We start from the raw sequence: 21,881 nt of genomic DNA on the forward strand, positions 1-21,881 counted from the left end.
TTTGTGAGCAAGTGCGTCATAAAGCACAAAGCAGTAGGGTCCTGGGATGGGATGGGGCAGCGGGAGGTGGGAGGGGTGCAATAGGCTAAGGAAGAAAGCGGGGTCAGGACCGTCTTTTCCTAGTAAGGATCAATGGAATCACCACATCAGCTATGGGAAACCCATGCACTGTGGATCGCCCATAGTGCTGGAAGGCAAGCATAATGTCGAGGTCGGGAGAGCAAACAAACATACATGTCTCACACCAAGAAGGAAACCCACAGTCATCCTCCTCCAGGAGGGAAGTCTGTTTATACCTTAAGTTATAGTGCGTTTTGAGCCCCTACATAGGAAAGATGACTCTCGAAGTCAACTAGTATAATTAAAGTAGAAACAGAGAATAAAAACAAGCAAAAAAAAATAATAAAATGAATAGAACATAGAAAAAAATTAAAAAATGAACGAATACACAGAAAAAAAAAAAAGAAGAAGAAATAAAGAACAAGACAACTAAGATTGCAAAGGGGCTGAAGAAATGAATCCAAAGCTGCAGCGAGCCTATGGCGTTCTGAAAGAGCTCACTTTGGACCATGACCAACAGCCCCAAAGGGAGAAAAGCATATGTGCCACACTCGCGGCATCTCTTGGTGCTAGGACCCTGAACGCTAGAAGAGTGGCTCGTGAGAAAGCATCGAAATGGGAGTGGACCTCAGTCGAGGGCAAAGTTGAGGCAAGGGTTTATTGTTGTCCGGGGAGGGGTTGTCCTCAGGCAGGGGTCTGGGCTGGGGAGACCCCTCAAGGGGAGAGGGTAGGTGGGCAGACATATGTTTCCACAAGTGTGTTAGGATCTGAAGGGTGAGCCCACGGAATTCCTCCCCAGCCCGCATGTGTGTGCTGAACTTGGAAGCCCTGCAGTGACTCTCTAGCAGGCAAGTCTGGAAGGCCAAAGCCCCCCCCCGAATCATTTGCATCCTGAGCCCTGTGGTGCAGGGCCAGATCGGAAGTGCGTGCGGGGCTTCGTCATGGGGAATTCCCCGAGAAAAGTGTCGGTGGTGGGATGTCGGGAGTGGGAGTGAGCACGCCCTCGGACGCCTCAGCCAATGAGGAGCTTGTGCGTGCGGGGGTGGGGCTGTGGGAAAGCCATCAAAGGCCCGAGGGGGCGGGGCCCAGGCCCTTTTTCAGAGAAGCACCGTCTGAGGGAAGGAGGCGTCGTCGTGCAGCTGCAGGTAGGAGATGCAAAGACTCGTGGGCCTTGATTGCAGAGACCCGGGGGCTGCTTCGGCGCACGGGGGTGGTGCGTGTCCGTCTCCCTTCAACGTCTTCCCCGGAGGGCAAGGTTGTCGGCCCAGCGCCGCTGGTGCGGATGCCCTTCGGGGACCCTGTGTCCCTGAGGGGCCGTCGCCGGCGGTTGGGCGGCCCCAGCGGGGTGACTTGGCTCCTGGGTCAGCAGGGCTGGCGCCTGGCCACCAAGTCGCCCTGAGTTGGAGGGGGCCGTGGGGGGTCGGGGCTGGGCTTCAGAATCTGGGGAACACCTGCTACGTGAATGCAGCGCTGCAGTGTCTGAGCCACACGCCGCCCCTGGCCAGCTGGATGGTGTCCCAGCAGCACGCCACCCTCTGTCCGGCCCGCACCTCCTGCACGCTCTGTGCCATGCGAGCTCACGTGACCCGAGCCCTCCTTCACCCGGGAGAGGTGATCCTGCCCCACAAGGACCTGCGGGCGGGCTTCCACACACACCGGCAGGAAGATGCCCACGAGTTTCTGATGTTCACTCTGAATGCCATGCAGCAAGGGTGCTTGAGTGCATCCCAGCCGTCGGGCCATCCCTCCGAGGACACCACCCTCATCCGGCAGATCTTCGGCGGGACGTGGAGGTCTCAGATCCAGTGTCTCCACTGCCTCGGTGTCTCGGACACGTTCGACCCTTATCTGGACATCAGCCTGGATATCACGGAGGCTCAGAGTGTGGAGCAAGCTCTGAGAGAGCTGGTGAAGCCCGAGAAGCTGGACGCTGAAAACGCCTATGACTGTGGCCTTTGTTTCCGGAAGGTGCCTGCCACCAAGAGGTTGACTTTGCACAGCACGTCCCAGGTCCTGGTGCTGGTGCTGAAGCGGTTGACACAGGTGAGCGGGGCCAAAAGGGCTCAGGAAGTGCGCTATCCCCAGTGCCTCGACCTGCAGCCCTACACGTCTGAGCGGAAGGCAGGGCCACTGGCCTACGTGCTCTATGCCGTGCTGGTGCACTCCGGGTGGAGCTGTGAGCGAGGACACTACTTTTCCTACGTGCGAGCGGGCAACGGCCAGTGGTATAAGATGGACGATGCCAAGGTGAGCGCCTGTGACGCGAGTGCTGCCCTGAGCCAGAGCGCCTACGTGCTCTTCTACTCCCGGGAGGGTGCGTGGCAAGGGGGTGCTGGGGGAGGGCCCGCGGCCCCCCTCACGGCTGACCCCACACACGCCGGGGAGCCTGACCCCGCCGGCCCCGGGGAGCCTGCGGGAGACGCCAGCGGCAGAGCTCCTGGGTCGCAGGTGTCCCCGGGGGACACAGAGGTCGAAGGAATCAGCTTAGAGCAGTGGAGACGCCTCCAAGAGCACAAGCGGCCGAAGCCGGCCTTCGACCTCCGGAAGATCCAGTCGGCCCTGCCTGCCGGCGCAGTCGTGATTCACCAGTCCAACCACGGAGGAGGGAGACACAGCAAGCTGCCTGAACAGGAGCACGACCGGCTCGACCGGCTCAGCACGGACAGCCCGCCTCCGGGCCCGACGAGCGTTGGCAACGGCCCTTGTGCCAGCGGGAGGGCCCGAGCGACCAAGAGGAAGAACAAGAAGCCGCGGCCATCTCTGGGGCTGTGGCGGTAGGTAGGCTCTGAGGCACATGCCTGCAGAAGCCCAGGCACACTCTGCGTGCGGCACGCCCTGTGTGACGCAGCAAGCGTTCCCGGCGAGGAGCGAGTTCCTCTCGGCGGTGTGGCTGGTGCAGCCTCCTGGAAAAAGGCGGGGCCTGCAGTGTGCCCGGGGCCACGGTCTTCACCTGGATCTTGCTGAGCGGCCGAGCTCTCGAGGGCTGGCTCTGCTGGGAAGTTACTGGAGAGGATGGGGTGCGTGACCGGATCTGAGCACGGTCCGAGGGCCTCGCACTTCTGCGGGCCTGGGAGAGTCCTCTCTGGATGGGACTTGGGGTGTGCGTTTGCCTTTCTTTTCCCGTCTGCATTCTCTGGCCGCACCGCTGGCCTCTGGTGAGTGACGCGGCAGGGAGACGCCTCTCAGTACGCCCACAGCCAGCCGAGCAAGGAGACGATCTCCTGAGCCCTCCAGGGGGCAGGGAGGAGCGGGTGCAGGTGCGTGAATTTCTCCTTCTGGCCGGTCAGGCTCTCGAAAACACCCCAAACGTCGAGCAGGGTCCGGGGAGAAGATGGGCGACCACGCTCTATGGGTGGAATGTCCTTGGGAGGCGTAGTGCTACCTGGGAAAGGGACCTCCGGCAGGAATGAGGCGGGGATGTCTTCGTCAGCGGCGGGACGCTCGTGCGCAGAGTTGCCTGGGGCTCCATTTCCGGTGCAAGGAGTCTGCTGCAGAAGCTCCAAGTGCCAAACGGGACAAGTGATTCACCGTGCCATGAGCACCACCACCAGCACCACCGGCACCAACACGAAGGCCAAGGGGAGAAGGGCGACCCAATGAGTCCCAAAGAAAGTTCTCCGCCAGCATGGCACAGGGGCCTAAGTGGAGATGGGTCATGCAACCGTTCCTTTCTGAAAGCAAAGGTCCTCCCCGCACTGAGGAAAGACCCAAGGCTGCCCTAGATCGTGAGAGCTAGACAACTGGACATCCGACTCTGCCCATCCTATGTGGCAGTCCGTTGTGTCGTCCAGCTTGGCCACGGACAAACGCCGCTGGATGCGATGAGACGCGGCCGGCCTCGGAAGGGCCTGGGGCGGTGGGGAAACTGTCCTTTCCTAGCTGCTTTCCCGCCTGCCTCGTCATCCCGCGACCTGGTGGAGGGGCGCTCGAGGACCCGTATCGATCCCCTCTTGCGGTTTCTTTCTTTCTCTTGGTTGCCGGCTTCAAACCCAGAACCCTCCATCAAACGGTGGACCTGCAATTAGCGATTTAGCATCTCAGACCTAGAGGGACAACTGTGGCTCCTGACCGTGCTAGTCGGCTTGGCAAGGAACAGAGAATGTTCCGCTGGCTTTTTCTCCCCGCATGGTTACCTACAAAGCACCGTGCAGACCACACGCAGAGAGGAAAAAGAATGACGAGCAGTATCTTCCCCAAAGAACACGAACAAGCGTGCCCTGGACTAGGAATTCGAGCCACACACAGGCCGCCCTCATTATCACCACCAATCTTCCTCTGCCCCATCGCCTCAAATGGACTTACTGCTTGCCCCATCCACACCCTCTGAAGACGAAGAAGAAGAAGAAGAAGAAGAAGAAAGAAGATGGAGAAGAAGAAGAAGATGGAGAAGGGGAAGGAGAAGGAGAAGGAGACAGGGAAGGAGGTGAAGAAGTTGGAGAAGGAGAAGAAGTTGAAGCAGGAGAAGAAGGAGAAGAATGGTGATTGGAATGGCGTGGCAGAGGGAATGGGAAGGTCGCCTGATGCTGGGGGAAATCCGTGCAAAAGAGAGACAGATACTGGCTGATCTGGCTTCTCTGTGCCCTAGGAAGGAGGCAAAGGGACAGCAAGTTTGTGAGCAAGTGCGTCATAAAGCACAAAACAGTAGGGTCCTGGGATGGGATGGGGCAGCGGGAGGTGGGAGGGGTGCAATAGGCTAAGGAAGAAAGCGGGGTCAGGACCGTCTTTTCCTAGTAAGGATCAACGGAATCACCACATCAGCTATGGGAAACCCATGCACTGTGGATCGCCCGTAGTGCTGGAAGGCAAGCATAATGTCGAGGTCGGGAGAGCAAACAAACATGCATGTCTCACACCAGGAAGGAAACCCACAGTCATCCTCCTCCAGGAGGGAAGTCTGTTTATACCTTAAGTTATAGTGTGTTTTGAGCCCCTACATAGGAAAGATGACTCTCGAAGTCAACTAGTATAATTAAAGTAGAAACAGAGAATAAAAACAAGCAAAAAAAATAATAAAATGAATAGAACATAGAAAAAAATTAAAAAATGAACGAATACACAGAAAAAAAAAAGAAGAAGAAATAAAGAACAAGACAACTAAGATTGCAAGGGGGCTGAAGAAAGGAATCCAAAGCTGCAGCGAGCCTATGGCGTTCTGAAAGAGCTCACTTTGGACCATGACCAACGGCCCCAAAGGGAGAAAAGCATATGTGCCACACTCGCGGCATCTCTTGGTGCTAGGACCATGAACGCTAGAAGAGTGGCTCGTGAGAAAGCATCGAAATGGGAGTGGACCTCAGTCGAGGGCAAAGTTGAGGCAAGGGTTTATTGTTGTCCGGGGAGGGGTTGTCCTCAGGCAGGGGTCTGGGCTGGGGAGACCCCTCAAGGGGAGAGGGTAGGTGGGCAGACATATGTTTCCACAAGTGTGTTAGGATCTGAAGGGTGAGCCCACGGAATTCCTCCCCAGCCCGCATGTGTGTGCTGAACTTGGAAGCCCTGCAGTGACTCTCTAGCAGGCAAGTCTGGAAGGCCAAAGCCCCCCCCGAATCATTTGCATCCTGAGCCCTGTGGTGCAGGGCCAGATCGGAAGTGCGTGCGGGGCTTCGTCATGGGGAATTCCCCGAGAAAAGTGTCGGTGGTGGGATGTCGGGAGTGGGAGTGAGCACGCCCTCGGACGCCTCAGCCAATGAGGAGCTTGTGCGTGCGGGGGTGGGGCTGTGGGAAAGCCATCAAAGGCCCGAGGGGGCGGGGCCCAGGCCCTTTTTCAGAGAAGCACCGTCTGAGGGAAGGAGGCGTCGTCGTGCAGCTGCAGGTAGGAGATGCAAAGACTCGTGGGCCTTGATTGCAGAGACCCGGGGGCTGCTTCGGCGCACGGGGGTGGTGCGTGTCCGTCTCCCTTCAACGTCTTCCCCGGAGGGCAAGGTTGTCGGCCCAGCGCCGCTGGTGCGGATGCCCTTCGGGGACCCTGTGTCCCTGAGGGGCCGTCGCCGGCGGTTGGGCGGCCCCAGCGGGGTGACTTGGCTCCTGGGTCAGCAGGGCTGGCGCCTGGCCACCAAGTCGCCCTGAGTTGGAGGGGGCCGTGGGGGGTCGGGGCTGGGCTTCAGAATCTGGGGAACACCTGCTACGTGAATGCAGCGCTGCAGTGTCTGAGCCACACGCCGCCCCTGGCCAGCTGGATGGTGTCCCAGCAGCACGCCACCCTCTGTCCGGCCCGCACCTCCTGCACGCTCTGTGCCATGCGAGCTCACGTGACCCGAGCCCTCCTTCACCCGGGAGAGGTGATCCTGCCCCACAAGGACCTGCTGGCGGGCTTCCACACACACCGGCAGGAAGATGCCCACGAGTTTCTGATGTTCACTCTGAATGCCATGCAGCAAGGGTGCTTGAGTGCATCCCAGCCGTCGGGCCATCCCTCCGAGGACACCACCCTCATCCGGCAGATCTTCGGCGGGACGTGGAGGTCTCAGATCCAGTGTCTCCACTGCCTCGGTGTCTCGGACACGTTCGACCCTTATCTGGACATCAGCCTGGATATCACGGCGGCTCAGAGTGTGGAGCAAGCTCTGAGAGAGCTGGTGAAGCCCGAGAAGCTGGACGCTGAAAACGCCTATGACTGTGGCCTTTGTCTCCGGAAGGTGCCTGCCACCAAGAGGTTGACTTTGCACAGCACGTCCCAGGTCCTGGTGCTGGTGCTGAAGCGGTTGACACAGGTGAGCGGGGCCAAAAGGGCTCAGGAAGTGCGCTATCCCCAGTGCCTCGACCTGCAGCCCTACACGTCTGAGCGGAAGGCAGGGCCACTGGCCTACGTGCTCTATGCCGTGCTGGTGCACTCCGGGTGGAGCTGTGAGCGAGGACACTACTTTTCCTACGTGCGAGCGGGCAACGGCCAGTGGTATAAGATGGACGATGCCAAGGTGAGCGCCTGTGACGCGAGTGCTGCCCTGAGCCAGAGCGCCTACGTGCTCTTCTACTCCCGGGAGGGTGCGTGGCAAGGGGGTGCTGGGGGAGGGCCCGCGGCCCCCCTCACGGCTGACCCCACACACGCCGGGGAGCCTGACCCCGCCGGCCCCGGGGAGCCTGCGGGAGACGCCAGCGGCAGAGCTCCTGGGTCGCAGGTGTCCCCGGGGGACACAGAGGTCGAAGGAATCAGCTTAGAGCAGTGGAGACGCCTCCAAGAGCACAAGCGGCCGAAGCCGGCCTTCGACCACCGGAAGATCCAGTCGGCCCTGCCTGCCGGCGCAGTCGTGATTCACCAGTCCAACCACGGAGGAGGGAGACACGGCAAGCTGCCTGAACAGGAGCATGACCGGCTCGACCATTCCAGCATGGACAGCCCGCCCCCGGGCCTCACGAGCTTTGGCAACGGCCCTTGTGCCAGCGGGAGGGCCCGAGCGACCAAGAGGAAGAACAAGAAGCCGCGGCCATCTCTGGGGCTGTGGCGGTAGGTAGGCTCTGAGGCACATGCGTGAAGACGCCCAGGCACACTCTGCGTGCGGCACGCCCTGTGTGACGCAGCAAGCGTTCCCGGCGAGGAGCGAGTTCCTCTCGGCGGTGTGGCTGGTGCAGCCTCCTGGAAAAAGGCGGGGCCTGCAGTGTGCCCGGGGCCACGGTCTTCACCTGGATCTTGCTGAGCGGCCGAGCTCTCGAGGGCTGGCTCTGCTGGGAAGTTACTGGAGAGGATGGGGTGCGTGACCGGATCTGAGCACGGTCCGAGGGCCTCGCACTTCTGCGGGGCTGGGAGAGTCCTCTCTGGATGGGACTTGGGGTGTGCGTTTGCCTTTCTTTTCCCGTCTGCATTCTCTGGCCGCACCGCTGGCCTCTGGTGAGTGACGCGGCAGGGAGACGCCTCTCAGTACGCCCACAGCCAGCCGAGCAAGGAGACGATCTCCTGAGCCCTCCAGGGGGCAGGGAGGAGCGGGTGCAGGTGCGTGAATTTCTCCTTCTGGCCGGTCAGGCTCTCGAAAACACCCCAAACGTCGAGCAGGGTCCGGGGAGAAGATGGGCGACCACGCTCTATGGGTGGAATGTCCTTGGGAGGCGTAGTGCTACCTGGGAAAGGGACCTCCGGCAGGAATGAGGCGGGGATGTCTTCGTCAGCGGCGGGACTCTCGTGCGCAGAGTTGCCTGGGGCTCCATTTCCGGTGCAAGGAGTCTGCTGCAGAAGCTCCAAGTGCCAAACGGGACAAGTGATTCACCGTGCCATGAGCACCACCACCAGCACCACCGGCACCAACACGAAGGCCAAGGGGAGAAGGGTGACCCAATGAGTCCCAAAGAAAGTTCTCCGCCAGCATGGCACAGGGGCCTAAGTGGAGATGGGTCATGCAACCGTTCCTTTCTGAAAGCAAAGGTCCTCCCCGCACTGAGGAAAGACCCAAGGCTGCCCTAGATCGTGAGAGCTAGACAACTGGACATCCGACTCTGCCCATCCTATGTGGCAGTCCGTTGTGTCGTCCAGCTTGGCCACGGACAAACGCCGCTGGATGCGATGAGACGCGGCCGGCCTCGGAAGGGCCTGGGGCGGTGGGGAAACTGTCCTTTCCTAGCTGCTTTCCCGCCTGCCTCGTCATCCCGCGACCTGGTGGAGGGGCGCTCGAGGACCCGTATCGATCCCCTCTTGCGGTTTCTTTCTTTCTCTTGGTTGCCGGCTTCAAACCCAGAACCCTCCATCAAACGGTCGACCTGCAATTAGCGATTTAGCATCTCAGACCTAGAGGGACAACTGTGGCTCCTGACCGCGCTAGTCGGCTTGGCAAGGAACAGAGAATGTTCCGCTGGCTTTTTCTCCCCGCATGGTTACCTACAAAGCACCGTGCCCACCACACGCAGAGAGGAAAAAGAATGACGAGCAGTATCTTCCCCAAAGAACACGAACAAGCGTGCCCTGGACTAGGAATTCGAGCCACACACAGGCCGCCCTCATTATCACCACCAATCTTCCTCTGCCCCATCGCCTCAAATGGACTTACTGCTTGCCCCATCCACACCCTCTGAAGACGAAGAAGAAGAAGAAGAAGAAGAAGAAGAAAGAAGATGGAGAAGAAGAAGAAGATGGAGAAGGGGAAGGAGAAGGAGAAGGAGACAGGGAAGGAGGTGAAGAAGTTGGAGAAGGAGAAGAAGTTGAAGCAGGAGAAGAAGGAGAAGAATGGTGATTGGAATGGCGTGGCAGAGGGAATGGGAAGGTCGCCTGATGCTGGGGGAAATCCGTGCAAAAGAGAGACAGATACTGGCTGATCTGGCTTCTCTGTGCCCTAGGAAGGAGGCAAAGGGACAGCAAGTTTGTGAGCAAGTGCGTCATAAAGCACAAAACAGTAGGGTCCTGGGATGGGATGGGGCAGCGGGAGGTGGGAGGGGTGCAATAGGCTAAGGAAGAAAGCGGGGTCAGGACCGTCTTTTCCTAGTAAGGATCAACGGAATCACCACATCAGCTATGGGAAACCCATGCACTGTGGATCGCCCATAGTGCTGGAAGGCAAGCATAATGTCGAGGTCGGGAGAGCAAACAAACATGCATGTCTCACACCAGGAAGGAAACCCACAGTCATCCTCCTCCAGGAGGGAAGTCTGTTTATACCTTAAGTTATAGTGTGTTTTGAGCCCCTACATAGGAAAGATGACTCTCGAAGTCAACTAGTATAATTAAAGTAGAAACAGAGAATAAAAACAAGCAAAAAAAATAATAAAATGAATAGAACATAGAAAAAAATTAAAAAATGAACGAATACAGAGAAAAAAAAAAAGAAGAAGAAATAAAGAACAAGACAACTAAGATTGCAAGGGGGCTGAAGAAATGAATCCAAAGCTGCAGCGAGCCTATGGCGTTCTGAAAGAGCTCACTTTGGACCATGACCAACGGCCCCAAAGGGAGAAAAGCATATGTGCCACACTCGCGGCATCTCTTGGTGCTAGGACCATGAACGCTAGAAGAGTGGCTCGTGAGAAAGCATCGAAATGGGAGTGGACCTCAGTCGAGGGCAAAGTTGAGGCAAGGGTTTATTGTTGTCCGGGGAGGGGTTGTCCTCAGGCAGCGGTCTGGGGTGGGGAGACCCCTCAAGGGGAGAGGGTAGGTGGGCAGACATATGTTTCCACAAGTGTGTTAGGATCTGAAGGGTGAGCCCACGGAATTCCTCCCCAGCCCGCATGTGTGTGCTGAACTTGGAAGCCCTGCAGTGACTCTCTAGCAGGCAAGTCTGGAAGGCCAAAGCCCCCCCCGAATCATTTGCATCCTGAGCCCTGTGGTGCAGGGCCAGATCGGAAGTGCGTGCGGGGCTTCGTCATGGGGAATTCCCCGAGAAAAGTGTCGGTGGTGGGATGTCGGGAGTGGGAGTGAGCACGCCCTCGGACGCCTCAGCCAATGAGGAGCTTGTGCGTGCGGGGGTGGGGCTGTGGGAAAGCCATCAAAGGCCCGAGGGGGCGGGGCCCAGGCCCTTTTTCAGAGAAGCACCGTCTGAGGGAAGGAGGCGTCGTCGTGCAGCTGCAGGTAGGAGATGCAAAGACTCGTGGGCCTTGATTGCAGAAACCCGGGGGCTGCTTCGGCGCACGGGGGTGGTGCGTGTCCGTCTCCCTTCAACGTCTTCCCCGGAGGGCAAGGTTGTCGGCCCAGCGCCGCTGGTGCGGATGCCCTTCGGGGACCCTGTGTCCCTGAGGGGCCGTCGCCGGCGGTTGGGCGGCCCCAGCGGGGTGACTTGGCTCCTGGGTCAGCAGGGCTGGCGCCTGGCCACCGAGTCGCCCTGAGTTGGAGGGGGCCGTGGGGGGTCGGGGCTGGGCTTCAGAATCTGGGGAACACCTGCTACGTGAATGCAGCGCTGCAGTGTCTGAGCCACACGCCGCCCCTGGCCAGCTGGATGGTGTCCCAGCAGCACGCCACCCTCTGTCCGGCCCGCACCTCCTGCACGCTCTGTGCCATGCGAGCTCACGTGACCCGAGCCCTCCTTCACCCGGGAGAGGTGATCCTGCCCCACAAGGACCTGCTGGCGGGCTTCCACACACACCGGCAGGAAGATGCCCACGAGTTTCTGATGTTCACTCTGAATGCCATGCAGCAAGGGTGCTTGAGTGCATCCCAGCCGTCGGGCCATCCCTCCGAGGACACCACCCTCATCCGGCAGATCTTCGGCGGGACGTGGAGGTCTCAGATCCAGTGTCTCCACTGCCTCGGTGTCTCGGACACGTTCGACCCTTATCTGGACATCAGCCTGGATATCACGGCGGCTCAGAGTGTGGAGCAAGCTCTGAGAGAGCTGGTGAAGCCCGAGAAGCTGGACGCTGAAAACGCCTATGACTGTGGCCTTTGTCTCCGCAAGGTGCCTGCCACCAAGAGGTTGACTTTGCACAGCACGTCCCAGGTCCTGGTGCTGGTGCTGAAGCGGTTGACACAGGTGAGCGGGGCCAAAAGGGCTCAGGAAGTGCGCTATCCCCAGTGCCTCGACCTGCAGCCCTACACGTCTGAGCGGAAGGCAGGGCCACTGGCCTACGTGCTCTATGCCGTGCTGGTGCACTCCGGGTGGAGCTGTGAGCGAGGACACTACTTTTCCTACGTGCGAGCGGGCAACGGCCAGTGGTATAAGATGGACGATGCCAAGGTGAGCGCCTGTGACGCGAGTGCTGCCCTGAGCCAGAGCGCCTACGTGCTCTTCTACTCCCGGGAGGGTGCGTGGCAAGGGGGTGCTGGGGGAGGGCCCGCGGCCCCCCTCACGGCTGACCCCACACACGCCGGGGAGCCTGACCCCGCCGGCCCCGGGGAGCCTGCGGGAGACGCCAGCGGCAGAGCTCCTGGGTCGCAGGTGTCCCCGGGGGACACAGAGGTCGAAGGAATCAGCTTAGAGCAGTGGAGACGCCTCCAAGAGCACAAGCGGCCGAAGCCGGCCTTCGACCACCGGAAGATCCAGTCGGCCCTGCCTGCCGGCGCAGTCGTGATTCACCAGTCCAACCACGGAGGAGGGAGACACGGCAAGCTGCCTGAACAGGAGCATGACCGGCTCGACCATTCCAGCATGGACAGCCCGCCCCCGGGCCTCACGAGCGTTGGCAACGGCCCTTGTGCCAGCGGGAGGGCCCGAGCGACCAAGAGGAAGAACAAGAAGCCGCGGCCATCTCTGGGGCTGTGGCGGTAGGTAGGCTCTGAGGCACATGCGTGAAGACGCCCAGGCACACTCTGCGTGCGGCACGCCCTGTGTGACGAACCAAGCGTTCCCGGCGAGGAGCGAGTTCCTCTCGGCGGTGTGGCTGGTGCAGCCTCCTGGAAAAAGGCGGGGCCTGCAGTGTGCCCGGGGCCACGGTATTCACCTGGATCTTGCTGAGCGGCCGAGCTCTCGAGGGCTGGCTCTGCTGGGAAGTTACTGGAGAGGATGGGGTGCGTGAGCGGGTCTGAGCACGGTCCGAGGGCCTCGCACTTCTGCGGGGCTGGGAGAGTCCTCTCTGGATGGGACTTGGGGTGTGGGTTTGCCTTTCTTTCCCCGTCTGCATTCTCTGGCCGCACCGCTGGCCTCTGGTGAGTGACGCGGCAGGGAGACGCCTCCCAGTACGCCCACAGCCAGCCGAGCAAGGAGACGATCTCCTGAGCCCTCCAGGGGGCAGGGAGGAGCGGGTGCAGGTGCGTGAATTTTTCCTTCTGGCCGGTCAGGCTCTCGAAAACGCCCCAAACGTCGAGCAGGGTCCGGGGAGAAGATGGGCGATCAGGCTCTATGGGTGGAATGTCCTTGGGAGGCGTAGTGCTACCTGGGAAAGGGACCTCCGGCAGGAATGACGCAGGGATGTCTTCGTCAGCGGCGGGACGCTCGTGCGCAGAGTTGCCTGGGGCTCCATTCCCGGTGCAAGGAGTCTGCTGCAGAAGCTCCAAGTGCCAAACGGGACAAGTGATTCACCGTGCCATGAGCACCACCACCAGCACCACCGGCACCAACACGAAGGCCAAGGGGAGAAGGGCGACCCAATGAGTCCCAAAGAAACTTCTCCGCCAGCATGGCACAGGGGCCTAAGTGGAGATGGGTCATGCAACCGTTCCTTTCTGAAAGCAAAGGTCCTCCCCGCACTGAGGAAAGACCCAAGGCTGCCCTAGATCGTGAGAGCTAGACAACTGGACATCCGACTCTGCCCATCCTATGTGTCAGTCCGTTGTGTCGTCCAGCTTGGCCACGGACAAACGCCGCTGGATGCGATGAGACGCGGCCGGCCTCGGAAGGGTCTGGGGCGGTGGGGAAACTGTCCTTTCCTAGCTGCTTTCCCGCCTGCCTCGTCATCCCGCGACCTGGTGGAGGGGCGCTCGAGGACCCGAATCGATCCCCTCTTGCGTTTTCTTTCTTTCTCTTGGTTGCCGGCTTCAAACCCAAAACCCTCCATCAAACGGTGGACCTGCAATTAGCGATTTAGCATCTCAGACCTAGAGGGACAACTGTGGCTCCTGACCGCGCTAGTCGGCTTGGCAAGGAACAGAGAATGTTCCGCTGGCTTTTTCTCCCCGCATGGTTACCTACAAAGCACCGTGCCCACCACACGCAGAGAGGAAAAAGAATGACGAGCAGTATCTTCCCCCAAGAACACGAACAAGCGTGCCCTGGACTAGGAATTCGAGCCACACACAGGCCGCCCTCATTATCACCACCAATCTTCCTCTGCCCCATCGCCTCAAATGGACTTACTGCTTGCCCCATCCACACCCTCTGAAGAAGAAGAAGAAGAAGAAAGAAGATGGAGAAGAAGAAGAAGATGGAGAAGGGGAAGGAGAAGGAGAAGGAGACAGGGAAGGAGGTGAAGAAGTTGGAGAAGGAGAAGAAGTTGAAGCAGGAGAAGAAGGAGAAGAATGGTGATTGGAATGGCGTGGCAGAGGGAATGGGAAGGTCGCCTGATGCTGGGGGAAATCCGTGCAAAAGAGAGACAGATACTGGCTGATCTGGCTTCTCTGTGCCCTAGGAAGGAGGCAAAAGGACAGCAAGTTTGTGAGCAAGTGCGTCATAAAGCACAAAGCAGTAGGGTCCTGGGATGGGATGGGGCAGCGGGAGGTGGGAGGGGTGCAATAGGCTAAGGAAGAAAGCGGGGTCAGGACCGTCTTTTCCTAGTAAGGATCAACGGAATCACCACATCAGCTATGGGAAACCCATGCACTATGGATCGCCCGTAGTGCTGGAAGGCAAGCATAATGTCGAGGTCGGGAGAGCAAACAAACATACATGTCTCACACCAAGAAGGAAACCCACAGTCATCCTCCTCCAGGAGGGAAGTCTGTTTATACCTTAAGTTATAGTGCGTTTTGAGCCCCTACATAGGAAAGATGACTCTCGAAGTCAACTAGTATAATTAAAGTAGAAACAGAGAATAAAAACAAGCAAAAAAAATAATAAAATGAATAGAACATAGAAAAAAATTAAAAAATGAACGAATACACAGAAAAAAAAAAAAGAAGAAGAAATAAAGAACAAGACAACTAAGATTGCAAGGGGGCTGAAGAAATGAATCCAAAGCTGCAGCGAGCCTATGGCGTTCTGAAAGAGCTCACTTTGGACCATGACCAACGGCCCCAAAGGGAGAAAAGCATATGTGCCACACTCGCGGCATCTCTTGGTGCTAGGACCCTGAACGCTAGAAGAGTGGCTCGTGAGAAAGCATCGAAATGGGAGTGGACCTCAGTCGAGGGCAAAGTTGAGGCAAGGGTTTCTTGTTGTCCGGGGGAGGGGTTGTCCTCAGGCAGGGGTCTGGGCTGGGGAGACCCCTCAAGGGGAGAGGGTAGGTGGGCAGACATATGTTTCCACAAGTGTGTTAGGATCTGAAGGGTGAGCCCACGGAATTCCTCCCCAGCCCGCATGTGTGTGCTGAACTTGGAAGCCCTGCAGTGACTCTCTAGCAGGCAAGTCTGGAAGGCCAAAGCCCCCCCCGAATCATTTGCATCCTGAGCCCTGTGGTGCAGGGCCAGATCGGAAGTGCGTGCGGGGCTTCGTCATGGGGAATTCCCCGAGAAAAGTGTCGGTGGTGGGATGTCGGGAGTGGGAGTGAGCACGCCCTCGGACGCCTCAGCCAATGAGGAGCTTGTGCGTGCGGGGGTGGGGCTGTGGGAAAGCCATCAAAGGCCCGAGGGGGCGGGGCCCAGGCCCTTTTTCAGAGAAGCACCGTCTGAGGGAAGGAGGCGTCGTCGTGCAGCTGCAGGTAGGAGATGCAAAGACTCGTGGGCCTTGATTGCAGAGACCCGGGGGCTGCTTCGGCGCACGGGGGTGGTGCGTGTCCGTCTCCCTTCAACGTCTTCCCCGGAGGGCAAGGTTGTCGGCCCAGCGCCTCTGGTGCGGATGCCCTTCGGGGACCCTGTGTCCCTGAGGGGCCGTCGCCGGCGGTTGGGCGGCCCCAGCGGGGTGACTTGGCTCCTGGGTCAGCAGGGCTGGCGCCTGGCCACCAAGTCGCCCTGAGTTGGAGGGGGCCGTGGGGGGTCGGGGCTGGGCTTCAGAATCTGGGGAACACCTGCTACGTGAATGCAGCGCTGCAGTGTCTGAGCCACACGCCGCCCCTGGCCAGCTGGATGGTGTCCCAGCAGCACGCCACCCTCTGTCCGGCCCGCACCTCCTGCACGCTCTGTGCCATGCGAGCTCACGTGACCCGAGCCCTCCTTCACCCGGGAGAGGTGATCCTGCCCCACAAGGACCTGCTGGCGGGCTTCCACACACACCGGCAGGAAGATGCCCACGAGTTTCTGATGTTCACTCTGAATGCCATGCAGCAAGGGTGCTTGAGTGCATCCCAGCCGTCGGGCCATCCCTCCGAGGACACCACCCTCATCCGGCAGATCTTCGGCGGGACGTGGAGGTCTCAGATCCAGTGTCTCCACTGCCTCGGTGTCTCGGACACGTTCGACCCTTATCTGGACATCAGCCTGGATATCACGGCGGCTCAGAGTGTGGAGCAAGCTCTGAGAGAGCTGGTGAAGCCCGAGAAGCTGGACGCTGAAAACGCCTATGACTGTGGCCTTTGTCTCCGCAAGGTGCCTGCCACCAAGAGGTTGACTTTGCACAGCACGTCCCAGGTCCTGGTGCTGGTGCTGAAGCGGTTGACACAGGTGAGCGGGGCCAAAAGGGCTCAGGAAGTGCGCTATCCCCAGTGCCTCGACCTGCAGCCCTACACGTCTGAGCGGAAGGCAGGGCCACTGGCCTACGTGCTCTATGCCGTGCTGGTGCACTCCGGGTGGAGCTGTGAGCGAGGACACTACTTTTCCTACGTGCGAGCGGGCAACGGCCAGTGGTATAAGATGGACGATGCCAAGGTGAGCGCCTGTGACGCGAGTGCTGCCCTGAGCCAGAGCGCCTACGTGCTCTTCTACTCCCGGGAGGGTGCGTGGCAAGGGGGTGCTGGGGGAGGGCCCGCGGCCCCCCCTCACGGCTGACCCCACACACGCCGGGGAGCCTGACCCCGCCGGCCCCGGGGAGCCTGCGGGAGACGCCAGCGGCAGAGCTCCTGGGTCGCAGGTGTCCCCGGGGGACACAGAGGTCGAAGGAATCAGCTTAGAGCAGTGGAGACGCCTCCAAGAGCACAAGCGGCCGAAGCCGGCCTTCGACCACCGGAAGATCCAGTCGGCCCTGCCTGCCGGCGCAGTCGTGATTCACCAGTCCAACCACGGAGGAGGGAGACACGGCAAGCTGCCTGAACAGGAGCATGACCGGCTCGACCATTCCAGCATGGACAGCCCGCCCCCGGGCCTCACGAGCGTTGGCAACGGCCCTTGTGCCAGCGGGAGGGCCCGAGCGACCAAGAGGAAGAACAAGAAGCCGCGGCCATCTCTGGGGCTGTGGCGGTAGGTAGGCTCTGAGGCACATGCCTGCAGAAGCCCAGGCACACTCTGCGTGCGGCACGCCCTGTGTGACGCAGCAAGCGTTCCCGGCGAGGAGCGAGTTCCTCTCGGCGGTGTGGCTGGTGCAGCCTCCTGGAAAAAGGCGGGGCCTGCAGTGTGCCCGGGGCCACGGTCTTCACCTGGATCTTGCTGAGCGGCCGAGCTCTCGAGGGCTGGCTCTGCTGGGAAGTTACTGGAGAGGATGGGGTGCGTGAGCGGGTCTGAGCACGGTCCGAGGGCCTCGCACTTCTGCGGGGCTGGGAGAGTCCTCTCTGGATGGGACTTGGGGTGTGGGTTTGCCTTTCTTTCCCCGTCTGCATTCTCTGGCCGCACCGCTGGCCTCTGGTGAGTGACGCGGCAGGGAGACGCCTCCCAGTACGCCCACAGCCAGCCGAGCAAGGAGACGATCTCCTGAGCCCTCCAGGGGGCAGGGAGGAGCGGGTGCAGGTGCGTGAATTTCTCCTTCTGGCCGGTCAGGCTCTCGAAAACGCCCCAAACGTCGAGCAGGGTCCGGGGAGAAGATGGGCGATCAGGCTCTATGGGTGGAATGTCCTTGGGAGGCGTAGTGCTACCTGGGAAAGGGACCTCCGGCAGGAATGACGCAGGGATGTTTTCGTCAGCGGCGGGACGCTCGTGCGCAGAGTTGCCTGGGGCTCCATTCCCGGTGCAAGGAGTCTGCTGCAGAAGCTCCAAGTGCCAAACGGGACAAGTGATTCACCGTGCCATGAGCACCACCACCAGCACCACCGGCACCAACACGAAGGCCAAGGGGAGAAGGGCGACCCAATGAGTCCCAAAGAAACTTCTCCGCCAGCATGGCACAGGGGCCTAAGTGGAGATGGGTCATGCAACCGTTCCTTTCTGAAAGCAAAGGTCCTCCCCGCACTGAGGAAAGACCCAAGGCTGCCCTAGATCGTGAGAGCTAGACAACTGGACATCCGACTCTGCCCATCCTATGTGTCAGTCCGTTGTGTCGTCCAGCTTGGCCACGGACAAACGCCGCTGGATGCGATGAGACGCGGCCGGCCTCGGAAGGGTCTGGGGCGGTGGGGAAACTGTCCTTTCCTAGCTGCTTTCCCGCCTGCCTCGTCATCCCGCGACCTGGTGGAGGGGCGCTCGAGGACCCGAATCGATCCCCTCTTGCGTTTTCTTTCTTTCTCTTGGTTGCCGGCTTCAAACCCAAAACCCTCCATCAAACGGTGGACCTGCAATTAGCGATTTAGCATCTCAGACCTAGAGGGACAACTGTGGCTCCTGACCGCGCTAGTCGGCTTGGCAAGGAACAGAGAATGTTCCGCTGGCTTTTTCTCCCCGCATGGTTACCTACAAAGCACCGTGCCCACCACACGCAGAGAGGCAAAAGAATGACGAGCAGTATCTTCCCCCAAGAACACGAACAAGCGTGCCCTGGACTAGGAATTCGAGCCACACACAGGCCGCCCTCATTATCACCACCAATCTTCCTCTGCCCCATCGCCTCAAATGGACTTACTGCTTGCCCCATCCACACCCTCTGAAGAAGAAGAAGAAGAAGAAAGAAGATGGAGAAGAAGAAGAAGATGGAGAAGGGGAAGGAGAAGGAGAAGGAGACAGGGAAGGAGGTGAAGAAGTTGGAGAAGGAGAAGAAGTTGAAGCAGGAGAAGAAGGAGAAGAATGGTGATTGGAATGGCGTGGCAGAGGGAATGGGAAGGTCGCCTGATGCTGGGGGAAATCCGTGCAAAAGAGAGACAGATACTGGCTGATCTGGCTTCTCTGTGCCCTAGGAAGGAGGCAAAAGGACAGCAAGTTTGTGAGCAAGTGCGTCATAAAGCACAAAGCAGTAGGGTCCTGGGATGGGATGGGGCAGCGGGAGGTGGGAGGGGTGCAATAGGCTAAGGAAGAAAGCGGGGTCAGGACCGTCTTTTCCTAGTAAGGATCAACGGAATCACTACATCAGCTATGGGAAACCCATGCACTGTGGATCGCCCGTAGTGCTGGAAGGCAAGCATAATGTCGAGGTCGGGAGAGCAAACAAACATACATGTCTCACACCAAGAAGGAAACCCACAGTCATCCTCCTCCAGGAGGGAAGTCTGTTTATACCTTAAGTTATAGTGCGTTTTGAGCCCCTACATAGGAAAGATGACTCTCGAAGTCAACTAGTATAATTAAAGTAGAAACAGAGAATAAAAACAAGCAAAAAAAATAATAAAATGAATAGAACATAGAAAAAAATTAAAAAATGAACGAATACACAGAAAAAAAAAAAAGAAGAAGAAATGAAGAACAAGACAACTAAGATTACAAAGGGGCTGAAGAAATGAATCCAAAGCTGCAGCGAGCCTATGGCGTTCTGAAAGAGCTCACTTTGGACCATGACCAACGGCCCCAAAGGGAGAAAAGCATATGTGCCACACTCGCGGCATCTCTTGGTGCTAGGACCCTGAACGCTAGAAGAGTGGCTCGTGAGAAAGCATCGAAATGGGAGTGGACCTCAGTCGAGGGCAAAGTTGAGGCAAGGGTTTATTGTTGTCCGGGGAGGGGTTGTCCTCAGGCAGGGGTCTGGGCTGGGGAGACCCCTCAAGGGGAGAGGGTAGGTGGGCAGACATATGTTTCCACAAGTGTGTTAGGATCTGAAGGGTGAGCCCACGGAATTCCTCCCCAGCCCGCATGTGTGTGCTGAACTTGGAAGCCCTGCAGTGACTCTCTAGCAGGCAAGTCTGGAAGGCCAAAGCCCCCCCCGAATCATTTGCATCCTGAGCCCTGTGGTGCAGGGCCAGATCGGAAGTGCGTGCGGGGCTTCGTCATGGGGAATTCCCCGAGAAAAGTGTCGGTGGTGGGATGTCGGGAGTGGGAGTGAGCACGCCCTCGGACGCCTCAGCCAATGAGGAGCTTGTGCGTGCGGGGGGTGGGGCTGTGGGAAAGCCATCAAAGGCCCGAGGGGGCGGGGCCCAGGCCCTTTTTCAGAGAAGCACCGTCTGAGGGAAGGAGGCGTCGTCGTGCAGCTGCAGGTAGGAGATGCAAAGACTCGTGGGCCTTGATTGCAGAGACCCGGGGGCTGCTTCGGCGCACGGGGGTGGTGCGTGTCCGTCTCCCTTCAACGTCTTCCCCGGAGGGCAAGGTTGTCGGCCCAGCGCCGCTGGTGCGGATGCCCTTCGGGGACCCTGTGTCCCTGAGGGGCCGTCGCCGGCGGTTGGGCGGCCCCAGCGGGGTGACTTGGCTCCTGGGTCAGCAGGGCTGGCGCCTGGCCACCGAGTCGCCCTGAGTTGGAGGGGGCCGTGGGGGGTCGGGGCTGGGCTTCAGAATCTGGGGAACACCTGCTACGTGAATGCAGCGCTGCAGTGTCTGAGCCACACGCCGCCCCTGGCCAGCTGGATGGTGTCCCAGCAGCACGCCACCCTCTGTCCGGCCCGCACCTCCTGCACGCTCTGTGCCATGCGAGCTCACGTGACCCGAGCCCTCCTTCACCCGGGAGAGGTGATCCTGCCCCACAAGGACCTGCTGGCGGGCTTCCACACACACCGGCAGGAAGATGCCCACGAGTTTCTGATGTTCACTCTGAATGCCATGCAGCAAGGGTGCTTGAGTGCATCCCAGCCGTCGGGCCATCCCTCCGAGGACACCACCCTCATCCGGCAGATCTTCGGCGGGACGTGGAGGTCTCAGATCCAGTGTCTCCACTGCCTCGGTGTCTCGGACACGTTCGACCCTTATCTGGACATCAGCCTGGATATCACGGCGGCTCAGAGTGTGGAGCAAGCTCTGAGAGAGCTGGTGAAGCTCGAGAAGCTGGACGCTGAAAACGCCTATGACTGTGGCCTTTGTCTCCGCAAGGTGCCTGCCACCAAGAGGTTGACTTTGCACAGCACGTCCCAGGTCCTGGTGCTGGTGCTGAAGCGGTTGACACAGGTGAGCGGGGCCAAAAGGGCTCAGGAAGTGCGCTATCCCCAGTGCCTCGACCTGCAGCCCTACACGTCTGAGCGGAAGGCAGGGCCACTGGCCTACGTGCTCTATGCCGTGCTGGTGCACTCCGGGTGGAGGTGTGAGCGAGGACACTACTTTTCCTACGTGCGAGCGGGCAACGGCCAGTGGTATAAGATGGACGATGCCAAGGTGAGCGCCTGTGACGCGAGTGCTGCCCTGAGCCAGAGCGCCTACGTTCTCTTCTACTCCCGGGAGGGTGCGTGGCAAGGGGGTGCTGGGGGAGGGCCCGCGGCCCCCCTCACGGCTGACCCCACACACGCCGGGGAGCCTGACCCCGCCGGCCCCGGGGAGCCTGCGGGAGACGCCAGCGGCAGAGCTCCTGGGTCGCAGGTGTCCCCGGGGGACACAGAGGTCGAAGGAATCAGCTTAGAGCAGTGGAGACGCCTCCAAGAGCACAAGCGGCCGAAGCCGGCCTTCGACCACCGGAAGATCCAGTCGGCCCTGCCTGCCGGCGCAGTCGTGATTCACCAGTCCAACCACGGAGGAGGGAGACACGGCAAGCTGCCTGAACAGGAGCATGACCGGCTCGACCATTCCAGCATGGACAGCCCGCCCCCGGGCCTCACGAGCGTTGGCAACGGCCCTTGTGCCAGCGGGAGGGCCCGAGCGACCAAGAGGAAGAACAAGAAGCCGCGGCCATCTCTGGGGCTGTGGCGGTAGGTAGGCTCTGAGGCACATGCGTGAAGACGCCCAGGCACACTCTGCGTGCGGCACACCCTGTGTGACGCAGCAAGCGTTCCCGGCGAGGAGCGAGTTCCTCTCGGCGGTGTGGCTGGTGCAGCCTCCTGGAAAAAGGCGGGGCCTGCAGTGTGCCCGGGGCCACGGTCTTCACCTGGATCTTGCTGAGCGGCCGAGCTCTCGAGGGCTGGCTCTGCTGGGAAGTTACTGGAGAGGATGGGGTGCGTGAGCGGGTCTGAGCACGGTCCGAGGGCCTCGCACTTCTGCGGGGCTGGGAGAGTCCTCTCTGGATGGGACTTGGGGTGTGGGTTTGCCTTTCTTTTCCCGTCTGCATTCTCTGGCCGCACCGCTGGCCTCTGGTGAGTGACGCGGCAGGGAGACG

The 21,881-nt window shown here is 59.8% G+C and overlaps 5 protein-coding genes across 5 annotated transcripts; all 5 read left to right on the forward strand.

The window, feature by feature from the left end:
• Window positions 1–1,413: 1,413 nt before the first annotated feature.
• On the forward strand, window positions 1,414–2,367 carry LOC122676682 (ubiquitin carboxyl-terminal hydrolase 17-like protein 6; the record flags this gene model as incomplete). Its single annotated transcript, XM_043876248.1, has 1 exon — window positions 1,414–2,367. A coding segment is annotated over one exon (954 nt), but the record flags the coding sequence as incomplete, so codon positions are not given.
• Window positions 2,368–6,077: 3,710 nt separating this feature from the next.
• Window positions 6,078–7,031, forward strand: LOC122677512 (ubiquitin carboxyl-terminal hydrolase 17-like protein 6; the record flags this gene model as incomplete). Its single annotated transcript, XM_043877629.1, has 1 exon — window positions 6,078–7,031. A coding segment is annotated over one exon (954 nt), but the record flags the coding sequence as incomplete, so codon positions are not given.
• Window positions 7,032–10,745: 3,714 nt separating this feature from the next.
• On the forward strand, window positions 10,746–11,699 carry LOC122677513 (ubiquitin carboxyl-terminal hydrolase 17-like protein 6; the record flags this gene model as incomplete). The annotated part of the gene is made up of 1 exon (XM_043877630.1): window positions 10,746–11,699. A coding segment is annotated over one exon (954 nt), but the record flags the coding sequence as incomplete, so codon positions are not given.
• A 3,701-nt stretch (window positions 11,700–15,400) lies between these two features.
• Window positions 15,401–16,354, forward strand: LOC122678366 (ubiquitin carboxyl-terminal hydrolase 17-like protein 6; the record flags this gene model as incomplete). Its single annotated transcript, XM_043879032.1, has 1 exon — window positions 15,401–16,354. A coding segment is annotated over one exon (954 nt), but the record flags the coding sequence as incomplete, so codon positions are not given.
• Window positions 16,355–20,056: 3,702 nt separating this feature from the next.
• LOC122676902 (ubiquitin carboxyl-terminal hydrolase 17-like protein 6) lies at window positions 20,057–21,010 on the forward strand (the record flags this gene model as incomplete). Its single annotated transcript, XM_043876475.1, has 1 exon — window positions 20,057–21,010. A coding segment is annotated over one exon (954 nt), but the record flags the coding sequence as incomplete, so codon positions are not given.
• Window positions 21,011–21,881: the final 871 nt, after the last annotated feature.

This window comes from Cervus elaphus, chromosome 20, assembly GCF_910594005.1.
Source record: "Cervus elaphus chromosome 20, mCerEla1.1, whole genome shotgun sequence".
Taxonomy (NCBI): domain Eukaryota; kingdom Metazoa; phylum Chordata; class Mammalia; order Artiodactyla; family Cervidae; genus Cervus; species Cervus elaphus.